The 22,482-nt window shown below is 45.3% G+C and overlaps 1 protein-coding gene and 1 long non-coding RNA gene across 4 annotated transcripts; both read left to right on the forward strand.

Annotated features, from left to right (window-relative positions):
- The first annotated feature begins 340 nt into the window (after positions 1-340).
- On the forward strand, positions 341-2,451 carry LOC125527229 (xyloglucan galactosyltransferase KATAMARI1 homolog). The gene has a single exon (XM_048691776.1). The coding sequence runs from the start codon at positions 565-567 to the stop codon at positions 2,224-2,226; it is 1,662 nt and encodes a 553-aa protein (XP_048547733.1). The 5' UTR covers positions 341-564; the 3' UTR covers positions 2,227-2,451.
- Positions 2,452-4,661: 2,210 nt separating this feature from the next.
- On the forward strand, positions 4,662-11,292 carry LOC125527231. Of its 3 annotated transcripts, none has more exons than XR_007292017.1 (4): positions 4,662-5,239; positions 5,318-5,466; positions 5,596-5,787; positions 10,938-11,292. It is a non-coding gene; the product is annotated as an uncharacterized LOC125527231 (long non-coding RNA). The 3 variants fall into 3 exon arrangements; XR_007292016.1 differs by lacking the exon at positions 10,938-11,292 and adding an exon at positions 6,457-6,673; XR_007292015.1 differs by lacking the exon at positions 10,938-11,292 and having other exon boundaries at positions 4,664-5,239; positions 5,596-6,071.
- The last annotated feature ends 11,190 nt before the right edge of the window (positions 11,293-22,482 follow it).

Consider the following 22,482-nt stretch of genomic DNA (forward strand, 5'->3'; position numbering starts at 1 on the left):
GTTGATCTGATTATGCACTCGAGGGGCGAGTGGCAGTAGATGTCGTTTCTCTGAAACTGAGACGGGGACAGAAGACTGAATAGAACCTCGCCATTCAAATCCAAAGATAACCACGAATGGCTATGCCATATTCAAGCCAGTTTGCAAATAGTATACTCCTCTGTGAACAGTTTGTTGACATGCACAGTTTCTGATGTGCCACTTGGACTTGTAATCTCTGTCATAATTAGAAGTAAGAAGCATTCTGCCATCCTATCAACTGGGTGGATGCATCTTTTCTGACATGGCCACAAGCTGACTTCTGAATCCTTGAGATTACTCATCTCATGTGCACGTTCCTTGCTTCTTGGCTTATAAATTACTACTAATTTACACTTGCTTTGCTTGATCCCATCGCAGACCGTAGAGTGCACAAAAATTGACTTAAGATCCCCACTGTGTTTGTCGTCACTGAGACACTGATCACCGAGGAGTGAACACCAAGACTGCAGCTATAACTAGCTGCCCGCTCGCTGCTTTGTGGAGCCAAGGCTCTTCTTTTCATGCTCTCGCGCCTCCCCGGGTATGATGAAGCGACACAGCTCTGCCGCCCTGCCGCCGTCGACGGGCGGCGAGATGCACGAGCAGACCACGGGCAAGGCGGACAAGTCATACAAGCGGCCTAGCCGCTGCTCCCGCCTCTGTTCCTTCCTCATCATCGCCACCGCCTTCTCGATGCTGGCATGCCACTGCTACGACTACGCCCACGGCGGCGTCGCGCGCGTCGAGCACGGCCGTGCGTCCTCGCGACGCAGCGGCGGGTCGCCGTTCTCCGACCCTGCCGTCCCGCCTCGGCGTGACACCGGCGACCGGAAGGTTTCGGCCGACAACGAAGCGCGCGCGCTCGCCGTGGCGGACGAGAGGCGGAGGCGAGAGCTGTGCACCGGCCAGTACATCTACGTCCAGGAGCTGCCTTCCCGCTTCAACACGGACATGGTCTGGGACTGCGAGGACCTCTCCCCGTCCAAGGACAAGTGCAAGTACACGGCCAACGGTGGCTTCGGCCCGCGGCTCAGCGGCGGCGAGGGTGGCGTGCTCCAGAAGACCGGGTGGTACGACTCCGACGAGCTCGCCCTGGACGTCATCTTCCACGACCGGATCAAGCGGTACGACTGCCTTACCAACGACTCCTCCCTCGCGTCCGCCGTCTTCGTCCCGTTCTACGCCGGCCTCGACGTGGCGCGGCACCTCTGGGGGCACAACGTCTCCACGCGGGACGCGATGGCGCTGGAGATGGTGGATCTGGTCACGGCGCGCCCCGAGTGGCGCGCCATGGGCGGTCGAGACCATTTCTTCGTTGCCGGCCGCACCACGTGGGACTTCCGGCGGCAGGTCGACGTCGACGCTGAGTGGGGAAACAAGCTTTTCCGCCTGCCAGCCGTCCGGAACATGACCGCCATCGTCGTGGAGGCCAGCCCGTGGGACCGGAACGACGCCGCCATTCCGTACCCCACTGCATTCCACCCGGCGACCGACGAGGCCACCTTCTTCTGGCAGGACCGGGTGCGCGGGCTGGAGCGCCAGTGGCTCTTCTCCTTCGCCGGCGCCCGCGCCGAGGACAGCAAGTCCATCGCAAGCAACCTCTTCGAGCAGTGCAGGGCGTCCGCCGCCTGCTCGCTGATGGAGTGCACGAAGGGGCCGAGCAACCAATGCGACTCCCCGGCCAGCGTCATGAAACTCTTCCAGAGCTCGACGTTCTGCCTCCAGCCGCGGGGCGACAGGTACACGCGCAGGCTGGCCTTCGATGCCGTGCTCGCCGGTTGCATCCCGGTCTTCTTCCACCCCGGCACGGCGTACGTGCAGTACACCTGGCACCTGCCCAAGAACCACACCGATTACTCGGTGTACATCTCGGAGGAGGACGTGCGGAGGAACGTGAGCGTGGAGGAGAGGCTGCGGCAGATACCGCCGGACGCAGTCGAGAGGATGAGGGGCGCGATCGTGGGCCTCATCCCGGCGGTGACCTACAGCGACACGTCAACGAAGCTTGAGTCGACCGTGAATGACGCGTTCGACCTGGCGCTGTGGGGCGTCATTCGGAAGGTGGCGAAGATGAAGAAACGCATCGCCGAGGGCCGTACGGAGGATGAGAAGCCAGAGATGTATAGTTGGAAGTACCCATTGTTGGGAGAAGGGCAGAAGGCTGAGGATCCCCATGAATGGGATCCCTTGTTTGCCTTCCACTAGCTTATCTCGTTGTTGGATTATGTACTATTGATGTACTCCTTCCGTTCCATAATATTTCTCGTGGTTTTAGTTCAAATTCAAAATAAAATCACGACAAAAAATATGGAATGAAGGGAATACTTTTTTAGAACTTAGGTCAGGTGGTAATCATTGATTTTCATTTAAACTTTATGTAGCACATGTACCATTTCGTTTTCAGACAGTGCAAGTTTCAAGTTTGATTCAGCGCCAGGCTATGCATGCATCATTTTTTTTTCTGTTGAGGCGAGGATCAAGGCCTCAATGCCAAATATAACGGCCTATAAAATGGATTAAGGTATCAAATTTTAGAAATCATGAACATTTTCAAGCCGAGGAACATTTTATAAAAAATATTTTTTTTTCTAAATCATGAACATTTTTAAAAAATTCACGATATTTTTCACATATTAGTGAACATTTTTTCAAATTGTGAACATTTTCCGGAACTCATGAAGATTTTTTTCAATCAATGAACATTTTTTATATTCAGGAACAATTTTTGGAATTTACGAACATTTTTTGAAATTGACAAACAATTTTTCTTAAATGCACGAATTTTTTCCAATTCATGAATATTTTTTGAATCAGCGATTTTTTTGAACCAATGACGTTTTTTTAGAAATTTGGGAACATTTTTATAAAATCATGAACAATTTTTGTTCAGTTTGATTATTTGAAATCACAGAATTTTTTTCAAATTCATGAACTGTTTTGAATGATCCGAACAGTTTTCCAAAATCATTAACATTTTTTTCAATTTTTGAACATTTTATGATTTCTTGTACTTTTTTGAAAATAGTGAATTTTTTAATTCGATATAATTTTATTATTTCTTGAACAGTATTTTTCCAAAGTTCTTAATTATTTAGAAATTTGGACTTTTGTGAAATCCTGAATAATTTTAAAGAAAAAAGAAAAATAAAAAGGTGCCATCCTGCCCCGTGCATGGGCGAGCCCGGATGGACACTTTTGGGGAGTGAGGGAAAAAAATGAAAAACAGAAAATAAGAAAAACAAGGGTGTGGGGAGGGGGGCGTCCTTCTCCGAAAGTGGGCCGGCCCAACAGGGTGCACAAGGGGGGGGGGGAGCGGTTGTGGGAGTTACCGCATTTGGGGAGTAACTAACGAACGAGTACTCGTTTGGAGCCCCACAAGGGTCTAGTGTGGTGTCCTGAGAGCACGCCACTTGGCGCGCTCTCAGCTGCCGCGACGTGCCATGATCTGTGAGCTCCCTCGAATTTTTGTTTTTATTTTATTTTTTCACGCGCGCTTTCGGCTTTTTAAATATATTTTTTGGGTTTTTCGACTTTTTATTTTCCACGGGTCATTCTTAGTTCTTGAACAAAAAAATCGAGGTAAAAAAATTTGGTGCGCAAAGACACATTTTCCTTCTTCTGCGGGAGGTACGGCTGCGTCTCTCTAACAGGGAAAAATATGTTTTCTGTTTCTACACTTCCGCGAGAGGCACAACCGCGTCTTCCGGAAATGAAAAAAAATGTTTTCTCTTTTTTCCTTCCGCGAGAGGCATGGCGGTGCCTCTCGGAAACGAAAGAGAAACATGTATTCTTTGTTCCTTTCGCGAGAGGCACAAATTTGCTTCTGTGAGAGGTATGATCGTGCCTCTCAGAAATGAAAAAAAATGCATTTTTCTTTCTTTCATGAGAGGTACGGATTTGCTTTCGCGAGAGGCATGACCATGCCTTTCGGAAACGGGAAATGACGCATTTTTTCCTTCCGCAAGAGGCACGGATTTGCTTCTCATAGAGGCAAGCTTCCGCGAGAGGCACGGTCGTGCCTCTCGAAAACGAAAAACAAAATATGTTTTCTTTTTTCCCTTTCGCGAGAGGCACGGGTTTGAAGGCATGAGTTTGCTTCTGTAAAAGGCACAATCATGCCTCTTTTTGAAAAGGGGAAAAATGTGCTCCTGGGTCATTTTTTTCGTGAATTTTTTTTTCATACCTATCAACATAGGATATAGTTCTGAAAGTCTCGACGTGAGAAATCCAACGGTGAAAATGGTTTAAAATTTGGACACACATTTTAAGAAATACAACGTTTTGAATAAACGGGTCTACAGAAAAAAAGAAACTCTCATGCTGCGACAACTGACGCATATCCAGTGTGCCACTTGTCACAACCTAAAAAGAAGTGGGATTGACCTTTGTAAAGAATATTTCTTAATTGGTGATTTCGCGCGTCCTACAGCGCACAACTCGCCAATAGGAGCCCCTAGCTTATCTCTACTTTTAATGAAGTAGTTGATAGTCTCCGCCGATCAATTTTTGTCTCACCACTTTTATCCGGGTTTTTTTTAAAGTTAACTTTCGTAGATTTTTTTCGTTCCGTCCACCAACTCCCCTCCGTTGGTTTTACGGTCGCCATAGAACCGGAGTGAAAAAAATCTATGAAAATTAACCTACGAAAATAAACCCCCGGCCCCCCACCCGCACGTCTGTCGATCCCCTCGCCGCCGCCCCGAGACCAACGCACGTCACTCCATCGATCCCCTCTCCGGATGGCCGCCTCCGCCGTTTCTCCGGATCGCCGCCTCCGCCGTTTCTCCGAATCTCCGCCACCGCCGTCTGGATCGCCGCCTCCGTCAGACATAAGACGCCGCCGCCGTCACATAGAAGACACCGCCGGGATCGCGTCAACGTACAGGACCGCCACCGCCGACGTGTGCCGCAGGAACATCGAAGCAAGACTGCGGCGCGGCTGGTCCATTGTGCCCTCGAGCGAGCACGGTGGAGACAAACTGAGGGGCGGCGCCGCCGCTGACCTTCGAGAGGAGACGTCGCCGCCGAAGTCCGGGATCTCCGCCGCGACCTCCCAGAAGCGACGCCCCCGCCTCCGACCACAAAGGGTATCTCACCTCCTGATCCGTGATTCGCCGACCACAGAGGGTATCTCACCTCCCCATCACGAGCCAACAGTGCAGGCAATTCACCAAGTCGTCGGCAAGATCTTCCATGATCCATTCATCTCGCGCTAGAGGTACGAATTGTGCTTCGTCTCAGATTTGTGAACAAATAGGTGCCTCCTCTTGATTCATATAGGTTAGGATTTGTGCAGATGGGGGAGGTGGCGGAAAAGGATGAGCGAGGGCTCTAGGAGGGGAAGGAAGAGATGGTGACCAGCACGGCTCCTCCGGCCAGGAAGACGCGGGCACTCTGCTTCGAGCATATCGACTTGCTTGCATGGTGGATGAGTCTTCTCCAACGGTGCGCCGAAATCCAAACCCACCTACAATTTTTTGCCCCTGATTTTCTCGTCTTCCGTGAGTAATTTAGGTTTTTTGTCCAGGTGGTGTTGATGTCCAGTGCTTGACTTTTCTTGCTCTTAATTATTAGGTTGCTCTCAATTAGTGTAAATTGGGATGCTTTTGGCCGCCATGATGATGGAGACCAGGAAGGGTTTGATGGATAGGGAGAGGGAGAGGGAGAGGGATCAGCTCCCAATCGGCATGCGGGTCCTGGCCGTCGACGATGACCCTATGTGCCTCAAAGTTCTGATGGTCCTCCTCCGATGCTGCCAGTATCATGGTTAGAGCCTGCTTGCACTTCATTGTGTCTATTTTTATAAGAAACTTCATTGTGTTGTAAGACATATTATTATTCCCACGAGCAACATCAGTCATATCATCATCTTCACGGCCAAGATCAACGCTGCTCCTGCCCTTCAGGCCCTTTGCCATCATGCTCCACTACATCTCCAGAAACAATAGTGATCGCACTTATAAATTAATTTCCAGTATACAACAGAGTTGTACAGTACCTTCTATATCCAGAAACAACAGTAATCGCACTTATAAATTAATTTCCAATAATCACATTTATTTTTTTCTATATATTTAGTGGTACTTCTGAATCTTTCATAGCACAAGCATCCATTTCTTCTTATGCATTCTATGTCACGTTTAGTAGTAGGAGCAAGACAGTGCCTTCTATATCCTGAATTTGCTATTTTCAAATGCTTCATAGCAAGGATGAGTTCTCTCTTTGTGTCCACACCATTTGGTGAGAGATTGGAATATGCAACCAAGTTGATGCCAGTGATTTGACTTGGATCTTCAATTGGTTACACATAAAATTGTCTGACCTTCTGTATGTTCTGCGCCTCGTCTTGTGGAGGCATCTTGATTCCAGCATAACCTTCCAATTTAAATATTGTCTTCAGCTTATCATGAAAGATTTGACCTTTTCCAAATGCAGTCAGGTCCCAGGGGCACTTCTAAAAGCTACTGGAATTGTGACGAAGAAGATTATTTCAGTATGCATCGGATAATGGAATGATTTGTGCCATCCCGCAGCCACTACTAGGATCTATATTTTTAAAAATATTGTTAGTATGGTGATGTGCTGTCACACCCTGATTTTCATGCCACAACACTTAAGCTAACAATCATGATAAAATGTGGTTTGACAAAAACTTTTGAGTGTTTTGGACCTTGCCTTGATTGGATTTTTGTCTGTTGTTTGCAAGTGCTCTAAAATTAAATAAATCCTCCAACTCTTATACTTCATCTCCTTGCTCCAAACTCTTGAACCAATGATCATGCCATGTGTATAGAGCAATATAGTATTTTCTTACAAAAATAATTTGGCCAAAAAGTATTTTCAAAAATTAGTTTTCCAAAAACCCCTGAATTAAGATTTGTACTGCAAGTACTTAATTCAGGGCAGTAAAAATCTTTCCAAAAATATGTTTGACTCCTATTAGATATAGGATACCCAGAAACCACAAAAATATAATTTTAAAAGTTATTTTCCTATTTGATTTGAAAAAAATCAGGGAAACTCAATGGACATATATTGTCCACATATAAGAGTTTCAACACATGTTCATGTTCAAAATATTGGTCAAATCCCTCAAAAACCATTTCTGCCCATTTCAAGGATTTGAAATATTTCTACAGGAAATATTCCCCAGAAATTCCAAGAAAATTCTAGCATGTCACATATGACATGTTTGATGATCTTGCCAAGTATCATGTCATGGAGAATAGTATAACTCCATGAAATCTCCTCAAAACCATTTCTGTCCATTTTAAAGTTTGAGCAATTTTACATTGCCAAACATGTCCAAATGTTTTCAAACCTTGTGAACATGCTCAAATGGTCTAATTATTCATCTAGACCAAATGGCACAAGTTGGAGAGAATGTTATCTTGCTCAAAGTGCCCCAAAACCCTTCCTGTTCAGAACCAAATTTGAACAACTCTACACTGGCAACTTTCTCCTTTTGATCTCAACTTTTGTGGACATGTTCATAACCTCAAATGATGACACTACCCCAAGTGGTGCATCAAGGAGAATAGATTTGCATGACTAAATCTTGGTAAAGCCATTTCTGTTGATTTCTAGGGTTTACCAAAGTTACATTGGCTACTTTTCCCGAATGAGCTAAAACTTGGGGGAACATCCTACTTCTATGTGCCATTCCATCCTGTTAATTCTCATGGCAAGTGGAATTAATTTTATTGCCCAAACCAACAACAAACCCCTTCTGCCATTTTACTAAAACCCCTGTTTTGACCACTTCCACTCTTCTCCATGGCCTCAACTTTTTATCACAGTCCCTCCTAGTCCCCTTGCACCTCCAGTAGCAATGGAAAATTCATAGCTCAATTATTGGAGGGGTAAAACCCCACTTTCTCTGGACAGCCCCTTTCCCTCTCTCCCTCAACCTCTCTCCTCTCCTACTGGCTGTCCAGGGCATTCAAGGCCCTCTCCCCTTTGTTTACTCCTCCCTAAACAACCTAGACACAAGTGGCCGCACCCTACAAGCCAAAGGCATGCCCTGGCATGCAATTGGCGTGCTCCAGAGCGCGCTACAGTGCACACCCGCACTGTAGCCATCCCCAATCCGCAGCGTCTGGCCACCTCGGGCCTGGCCCTTGCGCCAGTCGAGGTGTCTCGACGTCCTCATCACGCCACGCCTTTGTCCCCCTCCCTCTCCCTCCTGCTGCCCTTGCTTGCACGCGCGTCGGCCGCCCGAGAGCTCCAATGAGCGGCCTCACACGCGCGGTGCCCCTGGCCCTCCTCCTGCTCTCTTCCTTCACCCGCTCACTCTGGACCAACCCCACGAGCACCCCAGACACACTCAAACAGGCCCCCGTGACCTGTGGCGACGGCAACGAGCTCGCCGGCGCACAAGTCCACGGTGGACCATCGCGCGACTATATAAGCCCGCCCCGGGCCGCTCCGGTGGCATTCGCCTCCTCCTCACACCCCCAAGAACACGCTCGCACCACCAAAACGTCCTCAAGGGGCTTCTGTGCTCGGGATCGACCGGAGCTCCGCCACCTCGGGTCGCCGTCGATCCAGAGGTACGGGCCCTCTCCGTCCCCACTCTCGCTCGATCTGGAGCCGTAAGAGCCCACTGATCATTTCCCCTCCCTCTTCCGCATCGGTTGCAGGCCGAACGGAGCAGTCTGTCCACCTCCCGAAGCTCCTCTGTCCGTGCCTCCTCATCGCCGGCGAACCAGGCCACCCCGGCGACCAACTCCGGCACCACCCGAACGGCGACACGATGAGGAGTCCAACGGTGCCATCAGCTCACCCTGCCGTGCCCGGAAACGTCGCCGGTGAGCACGCTGACCCTCTGGTCGCGAGGTCAGAGATGACAGGCGGGCCCCGCCTGTCATCCTCACCTCTCTCTCGCCCCCTCTCTCTCCCACTGGCAGCTGGGCCCCGCCCGTCAGGTTCAAACCTGACGCGCGCGCGCGCCGGCTCGGCTGGGCCTGCTGCCCTGCGGCTGTTCTGGCCCAGCAGGCACATAGCCCTTTTCCCTTTTCTTTTCTGAACAATTTGTAAAATCCATACATAGTTCAAATTAACTCCAAATTGGATGATTCAAATTTCTAGTAGTTCCTAAAATCATGCCCTATCACATGGTGCTTTTTGCACATTTTTCTAGCACATTTCCCTTCACACATATTAAATAAATCCTATTTTCTTATTTCTGTGCTGAACTTTAGAAAATCACAGAGAGCCTAAAATTGATCCAAATCCATGATTCAAATCTAGATACTTCTAAGTTCATAACTTAGTTTATGAACATTTTTATTAATACTTCTGTACCACACAAGATAATGGACATTTCTTCATATTTGTCAATTTGTAAATTCATAGAAAAATCATTTGAACTCCAATCCAGTGAAACAACTCCTAGGATGGTTCTAAATCATGTTTTGTTTAAATGGGTGCCTTTTGCTCATTTTTCAAAAAATATTGTTTCTCTTACACTTCTTGCAAATTCCATAAACCCCCTTGATTCCAATCATATCAAAATGTTTAGAATATCCATTGATCCAATTCCAATGAAATCACTTTGGTCATTCCTCACATGGCCAGAGGTATCCTAGAAAAGTCAAATCAATATTTTTGGAGCACTTTTATTTCTGCCTTGTTGTGTTGCTTATTATGGTTGCTTTCAACGATAGTTGACGAAGTAGACGAAATGCTTGGAGTTGGACCAGAGATATTTGAAGACCTCGAAGACTTTGTTAAAACAGGCAAGCAGCCCTTTGACCATGTCTATGAAACCCTTTTTATGCATTCATATAGCACTTTATTATTGTTGCATCGGAATCATGATGAGATGGTAGCCACTTTGGTGGGTTGCCTTCATCCTCCTTGTTGATACTTGCATTGTGCATGACCCTACCTCCTTATGAGGGTTATGCCGGTGGGAGTAGATGGATGCTAAGTAGTGCTACGCTAAAGGGACGGGAATATGCATGGTGATGGAGACAAAGTACTTTCAAAAGACTTTTCGAAAACCCCGTAGGGTGCCACTTATGCCGGAGGGAGACAATGAGATGGGTAACCACTTGATGACGAAGTGGTGTACCGAGGCAAGTGTGTGTGTTGTTTTCGAAACGGATTAGATTTAAGATTTGTCGACTGTCCCAACCTTACATGCGCAACCACTCTACCCTTGTATGGGAAAGGGCATTATTGATTACCTAGGCCGATACTAGCTTGGAGCCCTGCATTACTAGTGACGGGGAGAGTTGGTGCTCTCTCGGGACGGGGTCGTGCCAGGTAGGGCGGCCAAGAACATTTTTATGGGGCACCGGACACACCGTTGGTACCCCGTGCCAGTGGTATGTGATGAATATGGGAGCAAGGCTCCACAATTTTAAGTTGTGAAAGGTTGGGCACGGGGGTTACTACCAATCGAGTGGACTCCATGTTAGTGTCGTCTAGGGAAAAGATAGTGATCGGGTGCTTACCCCGGGTACTTGAGGTACCGCGGGTCGTGGATGACACGAAAGTTCCCCGGATCTTGTGGGTAAAGTGTGCAACTCTGCAGAGTGTAAAACTATTCGAATAGCCGTGTCCACGGTCAAGAACAGTTGGGCGCTGCTGCTTAAACTACGTCCACATATTTACAAACCAGTGTGTAAGTGGGAAGAATTACTTGGGTCAAGTCAAAGGACTTGACATGATTGAGTTGGGTTGATGCCCACTCTATTTATGTTGATATCTGTAACCTGTCCTCATGGTTACTTGAATTCTCCTGATGCATGTCTTACAAGTTGTTGAGCATGTCATTGCACTCAAAACTAGCTTTCTGCAAAAATTTACCTATATCATGCATTGTTGTATCTTGAACCAAAACATGGGTTGCTTGCGAGTACATTCAAAGTACTCATTGGTTTGCCACTGGTTATTTTATTGGCCAGGCATGAAAGAACAAGATATAATGAAGAGTACCTTGGTGATGAACATGTGAGCTAGGACGCTTCCCAGTCAGAATGCCTGTAGGGTTAAGGCAGATGGCATGGGTCCAAGTTATTGACGAATATTTCCGCTGCGATGTTACACTCAAGATTCAACCATAATGGTCCTACTTGTGTAATACGGTACATATGGATGTAAGACTTTTGTTATTCAGCTTCTGTGTGTTCAGTGAGCATTGATCTCTGGGATCATTGTACACGTGCATTCGGTGATCACGACTTATGAGTCAGGATCCCCACATGTGCTTCCTTTGATGGTGGGCTTACCCATCCTGATAATAAAAATAGTTGCTATTTTGCACAATATATTTGCAATGAAATCCACATGTTTTACCTCTGTATAGCCTTCCTTTAATGGTTTGGTTCAGCATAAATGTTGGCGCACCATGGAAAATTTGAAGCTCCTCTTTCAAGGTATAGTGGCATTGCTAAACTTGTGCACTTGCAGCTCTTGCCATTCTTTCATTTTTTGGTCGTATTGGGCTTAGCGAAATATAAAAATCAAACAACTTTCAGTGAGTGTGTAACATCTCAAATTTTCAATTTGAAATGTTATACACTATATCATCATTGCATATTATATTATATTTTGCTTTTGGTTTGATTCTAGAAATTTCTACGCAACTTAAGGACCCACGGAGAGAGTTGAGGAATTCATTATTTTCAAATTTGAGTTTTCTAAAATTTTGAGAATAGGATCATTTGATTTTAATTATTTTATCATCAATTATTTCTATTAAAAAAATATGAGAGAGGGATAAAATGACTTTCCCAAAATAAAGAAATATTGAAGATTTAATAATAAAATCAAATAAGATTTTATTTCGGAGTTTTTCGTTATTTTATTTAAATTTAGGAAAAATGTGCGTTTTTCAAAATTGCATTTAGGTCCCAAATAAATGTTCACCTTGTGCGGCTTGATTTTAGAAGCCCGGAAAAATTTATTTCAGGATTTTTGGAGTCCGTTTAGTATTTTTTTTCTTTTTCTTCTGCGCGTAATAATTAAAAAAGGCAACCGACCTAACCGGGCCATGTCCGCCTGGGACTCTGGCCCGGCAGCTTTATAAGCCGGGGCACCCGAGGCCGAAGCCAGCCCAGCCGCCGCCAAACGCCGCCCGCGCCGCCGCCCGCCGCCGCCCCCCGCCGCCGTCGCCGGAGCGCCGCCGCCGCGCCGTCGCCGGAGCCGCCCGCCGCGCCGCCCCCGAGGTCGCCTCGAAATCCGTGCCGATGTTTTTTCCCAAAAAACCATTCGGTTTTTTTCATCGGTTTTTTTAGTTTTGTTTTTTTAAATAGATCGGTTTTTCCGATTTATTTAATTAGCGAGCGTTCGTCCGTTCGTTCATTCTACGAACGTTCGTCGTTTTTCTTTTTCTCGGATTATCCGCGATTTTTCTGATCGCGATTTTCTGATCCGATTTTCGTTTTAGTATAACTTTTCGCTCGTTTATCGGAATCAGGCGATTCAAGCGCCTGGAGTTTCGTCTCGAAACCCTCTATCGTTTAACCAACTTAAACAAGTTTTTGCTACTGTAAAATTTGCTAGATCCAGATTAGTAGAACGAAGTTGTTTTCTTTCGCCGTTTGACTTTCGTTGCTTCGTTCGATTTGATTCTTTTTGCAAACCGGAGTTCTTAAGTTGAACTTTCTGGTTAGTTCTCTTATTTGACTTTTACCTGTGCATTAGATGAGTACTTATTGTATGCTTGTTTGTTTGTCTGCGATAGAATACCCGGAGTGCGCCGCCTGTTACTTCGAATCGCTAGGTTTCGCGGATCATCAGCAAGGCAAGTAACACTTTGATCATACCTTTTCTACTACCCAGTTTTTATTGCATTAGATCAAACCTCAAACATTGCATGATTAGGATCTAAATAAATTGTGGGATGGGAAGTAGTTGAGGTAGTACCTATTACCTGTTGTAGTATCAAACCTTTGGGAGTTACTTCTACGTTTGCCATTATGCCATGCTATGCTAGTAGACGTGGATTGGGTAAGTGATATCCATGACAGATGTGAGTTTGTTAATTAATGGTTTATCTAAGGTGGCAACTTAAACACACATCTGGGTGGACTGAGGTACCTGGGTACTCCAGGATTGTCTGTTTTTCTTTATGGACCGCCACCCAGGCTCAAAGGGATCATGAGATTATTCATACTAGAAACTTCCGTGTGCAGCCACAAGCCATTATGGGCTCTGGCATAGTTGATTATGTCGTGCGAACTCTTACAGGGTAGACTAGCAGATGTAGGGGAAAGTAGGTGTAACGGTCTATCCATCGTAAGGTGCTAGCGCTTCTGAAAGACTATGTCTCGGTCATACGTCTTCTCAAACACCATGTAGTGTGAGAAACCAAACGGAGGCGATCGAGTCTTGTGGGGAAAAGTGCGCAAACCTCTGCAGAGTGTATAAACTAATCATGGTTAGCCGTGTCCCCGGTTATGGACATCTTGAGTATCTAGTACTTGGATTATCATGTGAATCTCACATGTTACTCTAAATTAATTTTGTTGGGTTTTGTTTAATGATGATTGCTTAATTGGGATTGAGAATGCTGTCAACCATTCTCAATGTTTAACAACTACCATGATAGTTAAATATTTATTCCTTTGTAGTAGGGAAAAATTGGCTTTACGCAAAACTGTAACCATAGAGCTTTCCACCCAGCCAAATATGCATATAGTATAGCTGTTTCATTCCATTACTCTCTATGTGTTACATTGCCAGCATATTCTATGTGCTGACCCGTTTCGGGCTGCAACGTTAATGTTGCATACTTTTCACACGACGATTAAGGAGTTTTTAGGGTTCTATACTTAGTGATGCCGTTGGAGTTGATGGACTCACTTATCTTCCAAGCCTTCCGCTGTTATCGTTATTAGATGGCCTTAAGCCATATTTATTGTAATAAGTTCTCTATTGAGACACTTGATGTAATAAGTGTGTGATTGCTACTCTGTTATAAATCCTCCGAGTACTGTGTGGTGTCAGCATTACTGATCCAGGGATGACACCGGAGCACAGAGATTGGACCGTTTGAGGTCTGGTCGCTACATGGTTAGCCGTGTCCCCGGTTATGGACAACTTGAGTATCTAGTACTTGGATTATCATGTGAATCTCAACATGTTACTCTAAAATAATTTTGTTGGGTTTTGTTTAATGATGATGCTTAATTGGGATTGAGAATGCTGTCAACCATTCTATGTTTAACAACCACCATGATAGTTAAATAAAATTTATTTCTTTGCAGTAGGGAAAAATTGGCTTTACGCAAAACTGTAACCATAGAGCTTTCCACCAGCCAAATATGCATATAGTATAGCTGTTTCATTCCATTACTCTCTATGTGTTACCTTGCCAGCATATTTCATGTGCTGACCCGTTTCGGGCTGCAACGTTAATGTTGCAGACTTTTCAGACGGAGTTTTTAGGTCATGGTTCTATACTCAGTGATGCCGTTGGAGTTGATGGACTCACTTATCTTCCAAGCCTTCCGCTGTTATCGTTATTAGATGGCCTTAAGCCATATTTATTGTAATAAGTTCTCTATTGAGACACTCGATGTAATAAGTGTGTGATTGCTACTCTGTTATAAATCCTCCGAGTACTGTGTGGTGTCAGCATTACTAATCCAGGGATGACACTGGAGCACAGAGATTGGACCATTTGAGGTCTGGTCGCTACAGAGATGGTATCAGAGCACACGCTGATTGTAGGACACGACCACTAAGCTAAAGACCTAGATTATTATTTACTCTCTTCTTTTCTGATCTCTCATCTTTTCTACTCTTTAGACGTCACTTGAAGGAAGTCACTAGATACCTGAACACAGGAGTACCAAGCTTCACCGGAACCTACAACGCCACTTTACCTGAAGAAGAGCGCTGGATGATTCAAGTTCAAGTTCCAGGAAGGACGTTCATGCCAGTCACTGAGCCCATAGAGTTTTCTTTTGATGCACCAACTTGGAGTCTAGGAAAGAGCATGGCAGCTCACATCGCCATGGGACGCATTGGAGAAGTCTACCGCAATGATCTCCAGGATACTATCTACCAGATTTGTGGGCGTCGAGATGAGCACTGAGAGATGATCAGCACCAGAAAGGATAGATCCATTGCAGCTTTTATCCAGGAATTAAACCAGCACATTCGACGACAGGAGAACCAGATGTGTGCCGACATGATAGATCTGAAGAAGGCTAAGACAAGAATCAAGGAACTGGAGGAAGAACTCAAGGCTACACGTGAAGATTATGAAGAGGAAATTGAAGTTCTAGTGGATAAGAATGCCGACCTAACAATGAAGCTAGTAATATTTATGGGAGGCCCTACACCAGTAGATGAAGGCGAAGAACCCAAAGAGATTCGCCCGGAAGACTACATCATCATCGACGACACCGACTCGGACCCAGATGATAGCGATGATGACTATTTTGATGAAGCCGGAGCAGATATCATGGAGTCTGCAACCGAAGAATATTTCTAGTAGACCACCTCATCAGTAGTAGTAGTCCACCATGTAAATATAGTAGTCCGAGCACTTTTGCGATAGTTAGATCGATTGTATGCCCTTGTTTGATTGAATGAAGTGAATTGTTTGTTTTTGCCTCATGTGCATATGGGTAGTGTTTTGTCTTTAGACCCCCTCTATTCTTACATCTCATCTTTTCTAAACCCTCAGATGCCTCCGAGACGTGACCCCGGATTTACCTTTCCACCGGAGCTCACCCAGTTGATCCAGCAGCAGAACACATTGATGCAGTTGCTAGTCCAGAATCAAAATCAGGGGAAAAACCCACCACCACCACCACCACCTGTTGATCACTTAGCCCGTTTTCTTAGGCTGAATCCGCCGGTGTTTTCCAGTAGCACCGAGCCGATAGTAGCAGATGATTGGCTCCGCAAGACAGCTAGAGAGTTGACCACAGCAGGATGCACAGATGCGGAGAAGGTGAAGTTTGCCGCACATCAGCTTGAAGGACCCGCAGCATCATGGTGGGAGAATTTCACAGCCACTTTCCCTGTCGACACTGTCACATGGGACCAGTTTCAGCAGGCCTTTCGTACTGCCCATGTTTCAGCAGGAGCTATGACCATGAAAAAGCGTGAGTTTCGCAACTTGCGCCAAGGAGGACGGACGGTTGGCCAGTATGTGGAGGACTTTAGTAAATTAGCACGTTATGCCCCAGATGACGTTGCTACGGATGCAACTAAGCAGGAGAAGTTTCTGGAAGGACTGAATGATGAGTTGAGCATGCAGTTGATGGTAGCAACCTTCAACAACTATCAGGAGTTGGTAGACCGTGCTCTTATGATTGAAGGCAAGCCGCAGCAAATTGAGAACCGCGAGAGGAAGTATGGACAAGGAAAGTACAATTCAGGAGCTCAGCAGAAGCCATGTTTTACCCCTAGATCGGGAGGACATTTTCAGCATACCCATGGAGGAGGTAGCTCGCACAATCACAATGGCACCAAGAATGGTAATGGGAATGGAGGAAGCAATGGCTAGAATCGCACCAACCCATCAACCCCAGCCAAGAAGGACCTGAGCCAAGTCACTTGCTTTAAGTGTCAGAAGACCGGACATTATGCCAATGAATGTCCTGAAGGCCAGAATGGCAATGGAAGTTCTGGGAAGAAGCCGAACCCTTTCAACAGGGGACAGGTGAACCACGTTAACGTGGAGGAGGTTGAAGAGCAGCCGGATGCCGTAATCGGTAAGTTTTTGTTAAGTCATTTACTGCACTCGTTCTTTTTTATACTGGTGCATCGCATTCATACATATCAAGGGGATTTGTGAATAAGTATAACCTGCCCACTAAGGTTCTTAGAACACCCATGCTAGTAAGCTCACCAGGAGCGGAGTATATGGCCAGTCAAGGATGTTTTCAAGTGCCATTGAGTATAGGTAGGCATGTGTTTCCCTCGGATTTAATCATTTTGGAATCACAAGGATTGGATGTAATTCTGGGTATGGATTGGCTGTCGATGTATGGAGGAAACATCGATTGTGCCAGTAAGACAATTTTGCTTACTACCCCAGAAGGGAGAAGGATTAAGTATGTATCCCGACATGTGCCAAAAGAGACTCAAGTAAATTGTTTAACAAGAGTTGTGCAGGAGGAAGTACCAGTGGTAAGGGATTTCCCTGAAGTATTTCCAGAGGAGTTACCAGGCATGCCACCGGATAGAGATATTGAGTTTTTGATTGAGCTATTGCCAGGCACAGGGCCAATATCAAAGAGACCATACAGGATGCCTGCAAAGGATTTGGTGGAAATTAAGAAGCATATTAAAGAGTTACTGGATAAGGGATATATTCGCCCAAGTTCTTCGCCATGGGGATCGCCAGTACTTCTAGTGGAGAAGAAGGATGGATCGTTAAGGATGGTTGTTGATTACCGAGGATTGAATGAAGTAACCATCAAGAACAAGTACCCACTACCAATGATCAATGATCTGTTTGATCGATTGCAAGGAGCTAAGGTATTTTCCAAGACCGATCTGCGATCAGGATACCACCAGTTGAAGATTCGAGAACAGGATATTCCTAAGACAGCTTTTACCACCAGGTATGGGCTGTACGAGTATACCGTTATGTCATTTGGTCTGACTAACGCACCTGCATATTTTATGAACATGATGAACAAAGTGTTTATGGAGTTCTTGGATAAGTTTGTCGTGGTGTTCATTGATGATATCCTGGTTTACTTGAAGAATGAAGAGGAGCATAAGGAACATTTGCGATTGGTACTTGAGAAGCTCAGAGAACATCAGTTGTATGCCAAGTTCAGCAAATGTGAGTTTTGGTTGAAGGAAGTAGGATTCCTCGGACACGTTATATCCGGAGAAGGAATAACAGTTGATCCCACTAAAGTTGATACCGTGACCAAGTGGGAAGCACCAACCACGGTTGGAGAGATACAGAGTTTTCTTGGACTCGTAGGATACTACCGAAGATTCATTGAGAATTTCTCCAAGATTGCAAAGCCTATGACGGAGTTATTAAAGAAGGATACCAAGTTCAAATGGACTGAGGAATGTGAGGCTAGTTTTCAGGAGTTGAAGAAACGCTTGGTTACTTCACCAGTTTTGATTTTGCCAGATCAGACCAAGGACTATGAGGTGTATTGTGACGCTTCACGTCGAGGACTTGGAGCAGTGCTTATGCAGGAAGGGAGAGTTGTTTCATATGCCTCAAGACAACTAAAACCTCATGAGTTGAATTATGCTACGCATGATTTGGAATTAGCAGCCGTAGTGCATGCATTGAAAACATGGAGACATTTCCTCATTGGAAACCATTGTGAGGTGTACACGGATCATAAGAGTTTGAAATACATTTTCACACAGAAGGAGTTAAACCTCAGACAAAGGAGATGGTTGGAGCTCATCAAGGATTATGATATGAGATTGCATTACCATCCCGGAAAGGCTAATATAGTAGCTGACGCATTAAGCCTCAAGAGTCATGTCAATACATTAATGACGGGAGAAATACCAAAGGAGTTAGCCGAAAATCTTCGAGAGTTATGTTTGGAAATAGTTCCGAGAGGCTATGTAGCGGCATTGAAGATTCAGTCTACATTGATGGATAAAATCAGAGAAGCTCAGAATACCGACAAGGAGATTGCCTCTATAAAGGAGAAAATAATCGAAGGAAAGGCTAAAGGATTTCGTGAGGATGAGCACGACACCCTATGGTTTGAAGACCGTGTTTATGTGCCCAATGACTCGGAGATTAGGAAGCTAATTCTGCAAGAGGCACATGATTCACCATATTCGATTCACCCAGGAAATACCAAGATGTATTTAGATTTGAAGGATATTTTCTGGTGGACCGGAATGAAGAAAGATATTGCGGAGTATGTAGCAGTTTGTGATGTATGTCAGAGAGTAAAGGCAGAGCATCAGAAGCCAGCAGGATTGCTACAACCATTGCCGATACCCGAATGGAAGTGGGATAAGTTAGGCATGGATTTTATCACGGGATTATCCAGGACTCGTTCAGGCTATGACTCAATTTGGGTTGTAGTCGATCGGTTGACGAAAGTAGCTCATTTCATCTCGGTAAAGACCACGTACACCAGCGCTAAGTTGGCAAAGATATACATGACCAAGATCGTATGTTTGCATGGAGTTTCGAGGAGTATCGTATCAGATAGAGGAACCCAGTTTACCTCAAAGTTCTGGAAGCAGTTGCATGAAACTTTGGGTACTAGGCTAGAATTCAGTACAGCTTTTTATCCACAGACAGAGACCGAAAGAGTCAATCAGATTTGGAGGATATGCTGATAGGGCTGGAAAAAAGCTTGAAGCTCGCGAGCTAAACAAGTAGCTCGTGACTCGGCTCGAATCGACTCGAATTCGAAGAATAACGAGTCAAACCGAGCTTTAGTTTAAGATCGTTTATAGACCAAGTTAAACGAGTCAATCTCACGAGTACTCGTGTAACTTGTTAGGCTCGATACAATAGATCAGCCACTCCCAATACAAAGAAAGATCAGCCACTAAACAGCCTACGTCCCAGTCGCACAACCCAAGGCCGAGCAGTTGAAGGCCTAGCCTCCTAGGAGACTCATGCGTTACAAGAAAATTGCAACTGTATAGCGATATATATATGTTTAATATATACATAATCATTTTATCATATTTGAGGGCTTTATGTTTATATCTTAAACGAGCTTAACAAGCTAAACGAGTCAGCTCGCGAGTTATACGAGTCGAGCCAATCTTGGGTTTGAGCTTGTTATAGTAATGAGTCGAGTCGAGCTAGCTCGTTAACGAAACGAGCTCTAGCGAGTCGAGCCGAGCTGACTCGACTCGGCTCGAATTCCAGCCCTAAATGCTGAGAGCTTGTGCGCTAGATTACGGATCTAGTTGGGACGACAATTTGCCATATGCAGAGTTCTCTTACAACAACAGTTACCAAACCAGTTTAAAGATGGCCCCTTTCGAAGCTTTGTACGGAAGGAGGTGCAGGACACCGTTGTCGTGGGACGAAGTTGGAGACCGCCAGTTGGTTGGGCCTGGTTTGATTAAAGAGTCTGAACAGAAGGTGAAATTGATTCGCAATAGGCTCAAGGTAGCTCAGTCTAGACAGAAGAGTTATGCAGATTCTAAACGCAAGGAGACTGTTTACGAAGTTGGAGATAGAGCTTATCTTCGAGTATCCCCATTTCGGGGAACAAAGCGTTTTGGTGTTAAGGGAAAGTTAGCGCCACAATTTGTAGGACCATATCAAGTTTTGGAGCGTATGGAAGAAGTGGCCTACAAGTTGGAATTGCCCGAAGGATTGTCAGGAGTTCATGATGTGTTCCACGTTTCTCAGTTGAAGAAGTGCCACGCGGAGATGGCTGACATACCCTTGAGAGACACAGTGCCATTAGAAACAATTCAGTTGGATAACGATTTGACCTATGAGGAGAAACCAATTAAGATTCTCGAGTTTGCCAGCCGAGTCACTTGCAGCAAGGTTATCAAGTTTTGCAAAGTTCAATGGAGCAACCACGCGGAGGATTGAAGCCACCTGGGAACGAGAGGAAGATTTGCTCAATGACCACCCTCACCTATTTTCTAGCCAATCCGAATTTCGAGGGCGAGATTCATCTTAAGGGGGTAGGTTTGTAACATCCCAAATTTTCAATTTGAAATGTTATATACTAGATCATCATTGCATATCATATTTTATTTTGCTTTTGGTTTGATCCTAGAAAATTTCTATGCAACTCAAGGACCCACGAAGAGAGTTGGGGAATTCATTATTTTCAAATTTGAGTTTTCTCAAATTTTGAGAATAGGATCATTTGATTTTAATTATTTTATCATCAGTTATTTCTATTACAAAAATATGAGAGAGGGAATAAAATTACTTTTCCAAAATAAAAAAATATTAAGGATTTAATAAAATCAAATAAGATTTTATTTCGGAGTTTTTCGGTGTTTTATTTGAATTTAGGAAAAATGTGCGTTTTTCAAAATTGCATTTAGGTCCCAAATAAATGTTCACCTTGTGCGGCTTGATTTTAGAAGCCCGGAAAAATTTATTTCAGGATTTTTGGAGTCCGTTTAGTATTTTTTTTCTTTTTCTTCTGCGCGTAATAATTAAAAAAGGCAACCGACCTAACCGGGCCGTGTCCGCCTGGGACTCTGGCCCGGCAGGCTTTATAAGCCGGGGCGCCTGAGGCCGAAGCCAGCCCAGCCGCCGCCGCCCAAACCCTAGCCCGCGCCCGCCGCCGCCAGCGCCGCCGCCCGCCGCGCCGTCGCCGGAGCCGCCGCCCGCCGCCTCGCCGCCCGCTCGCGCCGCCGCCCGCCGTGCCGTCGCCGGAGCCGCCGCCCGCCACCTCGCCGCTCGAGGTCGCCTCGAAATTTGTGCCGCCGTTTTTTTCGAAAAACCGTTCGGTTTTTCCCGTCGATTTTTTTAGTTTCGGTTTTTTAATAGATCGGTTTTTTCGATTTATTTAATTAGCGAGCATTCGTTCGTTCTAGCGAACGTTCGTCGTTTTTCTTTTTCTCGGATTAAATCCGCGATTTTCTCTGATCGCGATTTCTGATCCGATTTTCGTTTTAGTATAACTTTTCGCTCGTTTATCGGAATCAGGCGATTCAAGCGCCTGGAGTTTCGTCTCGAAACCCTCTATCCGTTTAACCAACCTAAACAAGTTTTTGCTACTGTAAAATTTGACTTAGATCCAGATTAGTAGAACGAAGTTGTTTTCTTTCGCCGTTTGACTTTCGTTGCTTCGTTCGATTTGATTCTTTTTGCAAACCGGAGTTCTTAAGTTGAACTTTCTGGTTAGTTCTCTTATTTGACTTTTACCTGTGCATTAGATGAGTGCTTATTGTATGCTTGTTTGTTTGTCTGCGATAGAATACCCGGAATGCGCCGCCTGTTACTTCGAATCGCTAGGTTTCGCGGATCATCAACAAGGCAAGTAACACTTTGATCATACCTTTTCTACTACCCAGTTTTTATTGCATTAGATCAATCCTCAAACATTGCATGATTAGGATCTAATTAAATTATGGGATGAGAAGTAGTTGAGGTAGTACCTATTACCCGTTATATTATCAAGCCTTGGGAGTTACTTCTACGTTTGCCTGTTATGCCATGCTATGCTAGTAGACGTGGATTGGGTGAGTGATATTCATGACAGATGTGAGTTTGTTAATTAATGGTTTATCTAAGGTGGTAACTTAAACACACATCTGCGTGGATTGAGGTACCTGGATATTCCAGGATTGCCTGTTTTTCTTTATGGACCGCCACCCAGGCTCAAAGGGATCATGAGATTATTCATACTAGAAACTTCCGTGTGCAGCCACAAGCCATTATGAGCTCTGGCATAGTTGATTAAGTCATGCGAACTCTTACATGGTAGACTAGTAGATGTAGGGGAAAGTAGGTGTAACGGTCTATCCATCGTAAGGTGCTAGCGCTTCTGAAAGACTATGTCTCGGTCATCCGTCTTCTCAAATACCATGTAGTGC

This window comes from Triticum urartu, unplaced genomic scaffold (assembly GCF_003073215.2).
Source record: "Triticum urartu cultivar G1812 unplaced genomic scaffold, Tu2.1 TuUngrouped_contig_332, whole genome shotgun sequence".
Taxonomy (NCBI): domain Eukaryota; kingdom Viridiplantae; phylum Streptophyta; class Magnoliopsida; order Poales; family Poaceae; genus Triticum; species Triticum urartu.

Coding starts and splice junctions, on each gene's coding strand:
- LOC125527229 (XM_048691776.1), top strand. CDS start 565: ATGATGAAGCGACACAGCTCTGCCGCCCTGCCGCCGTCGACGGGCGGC.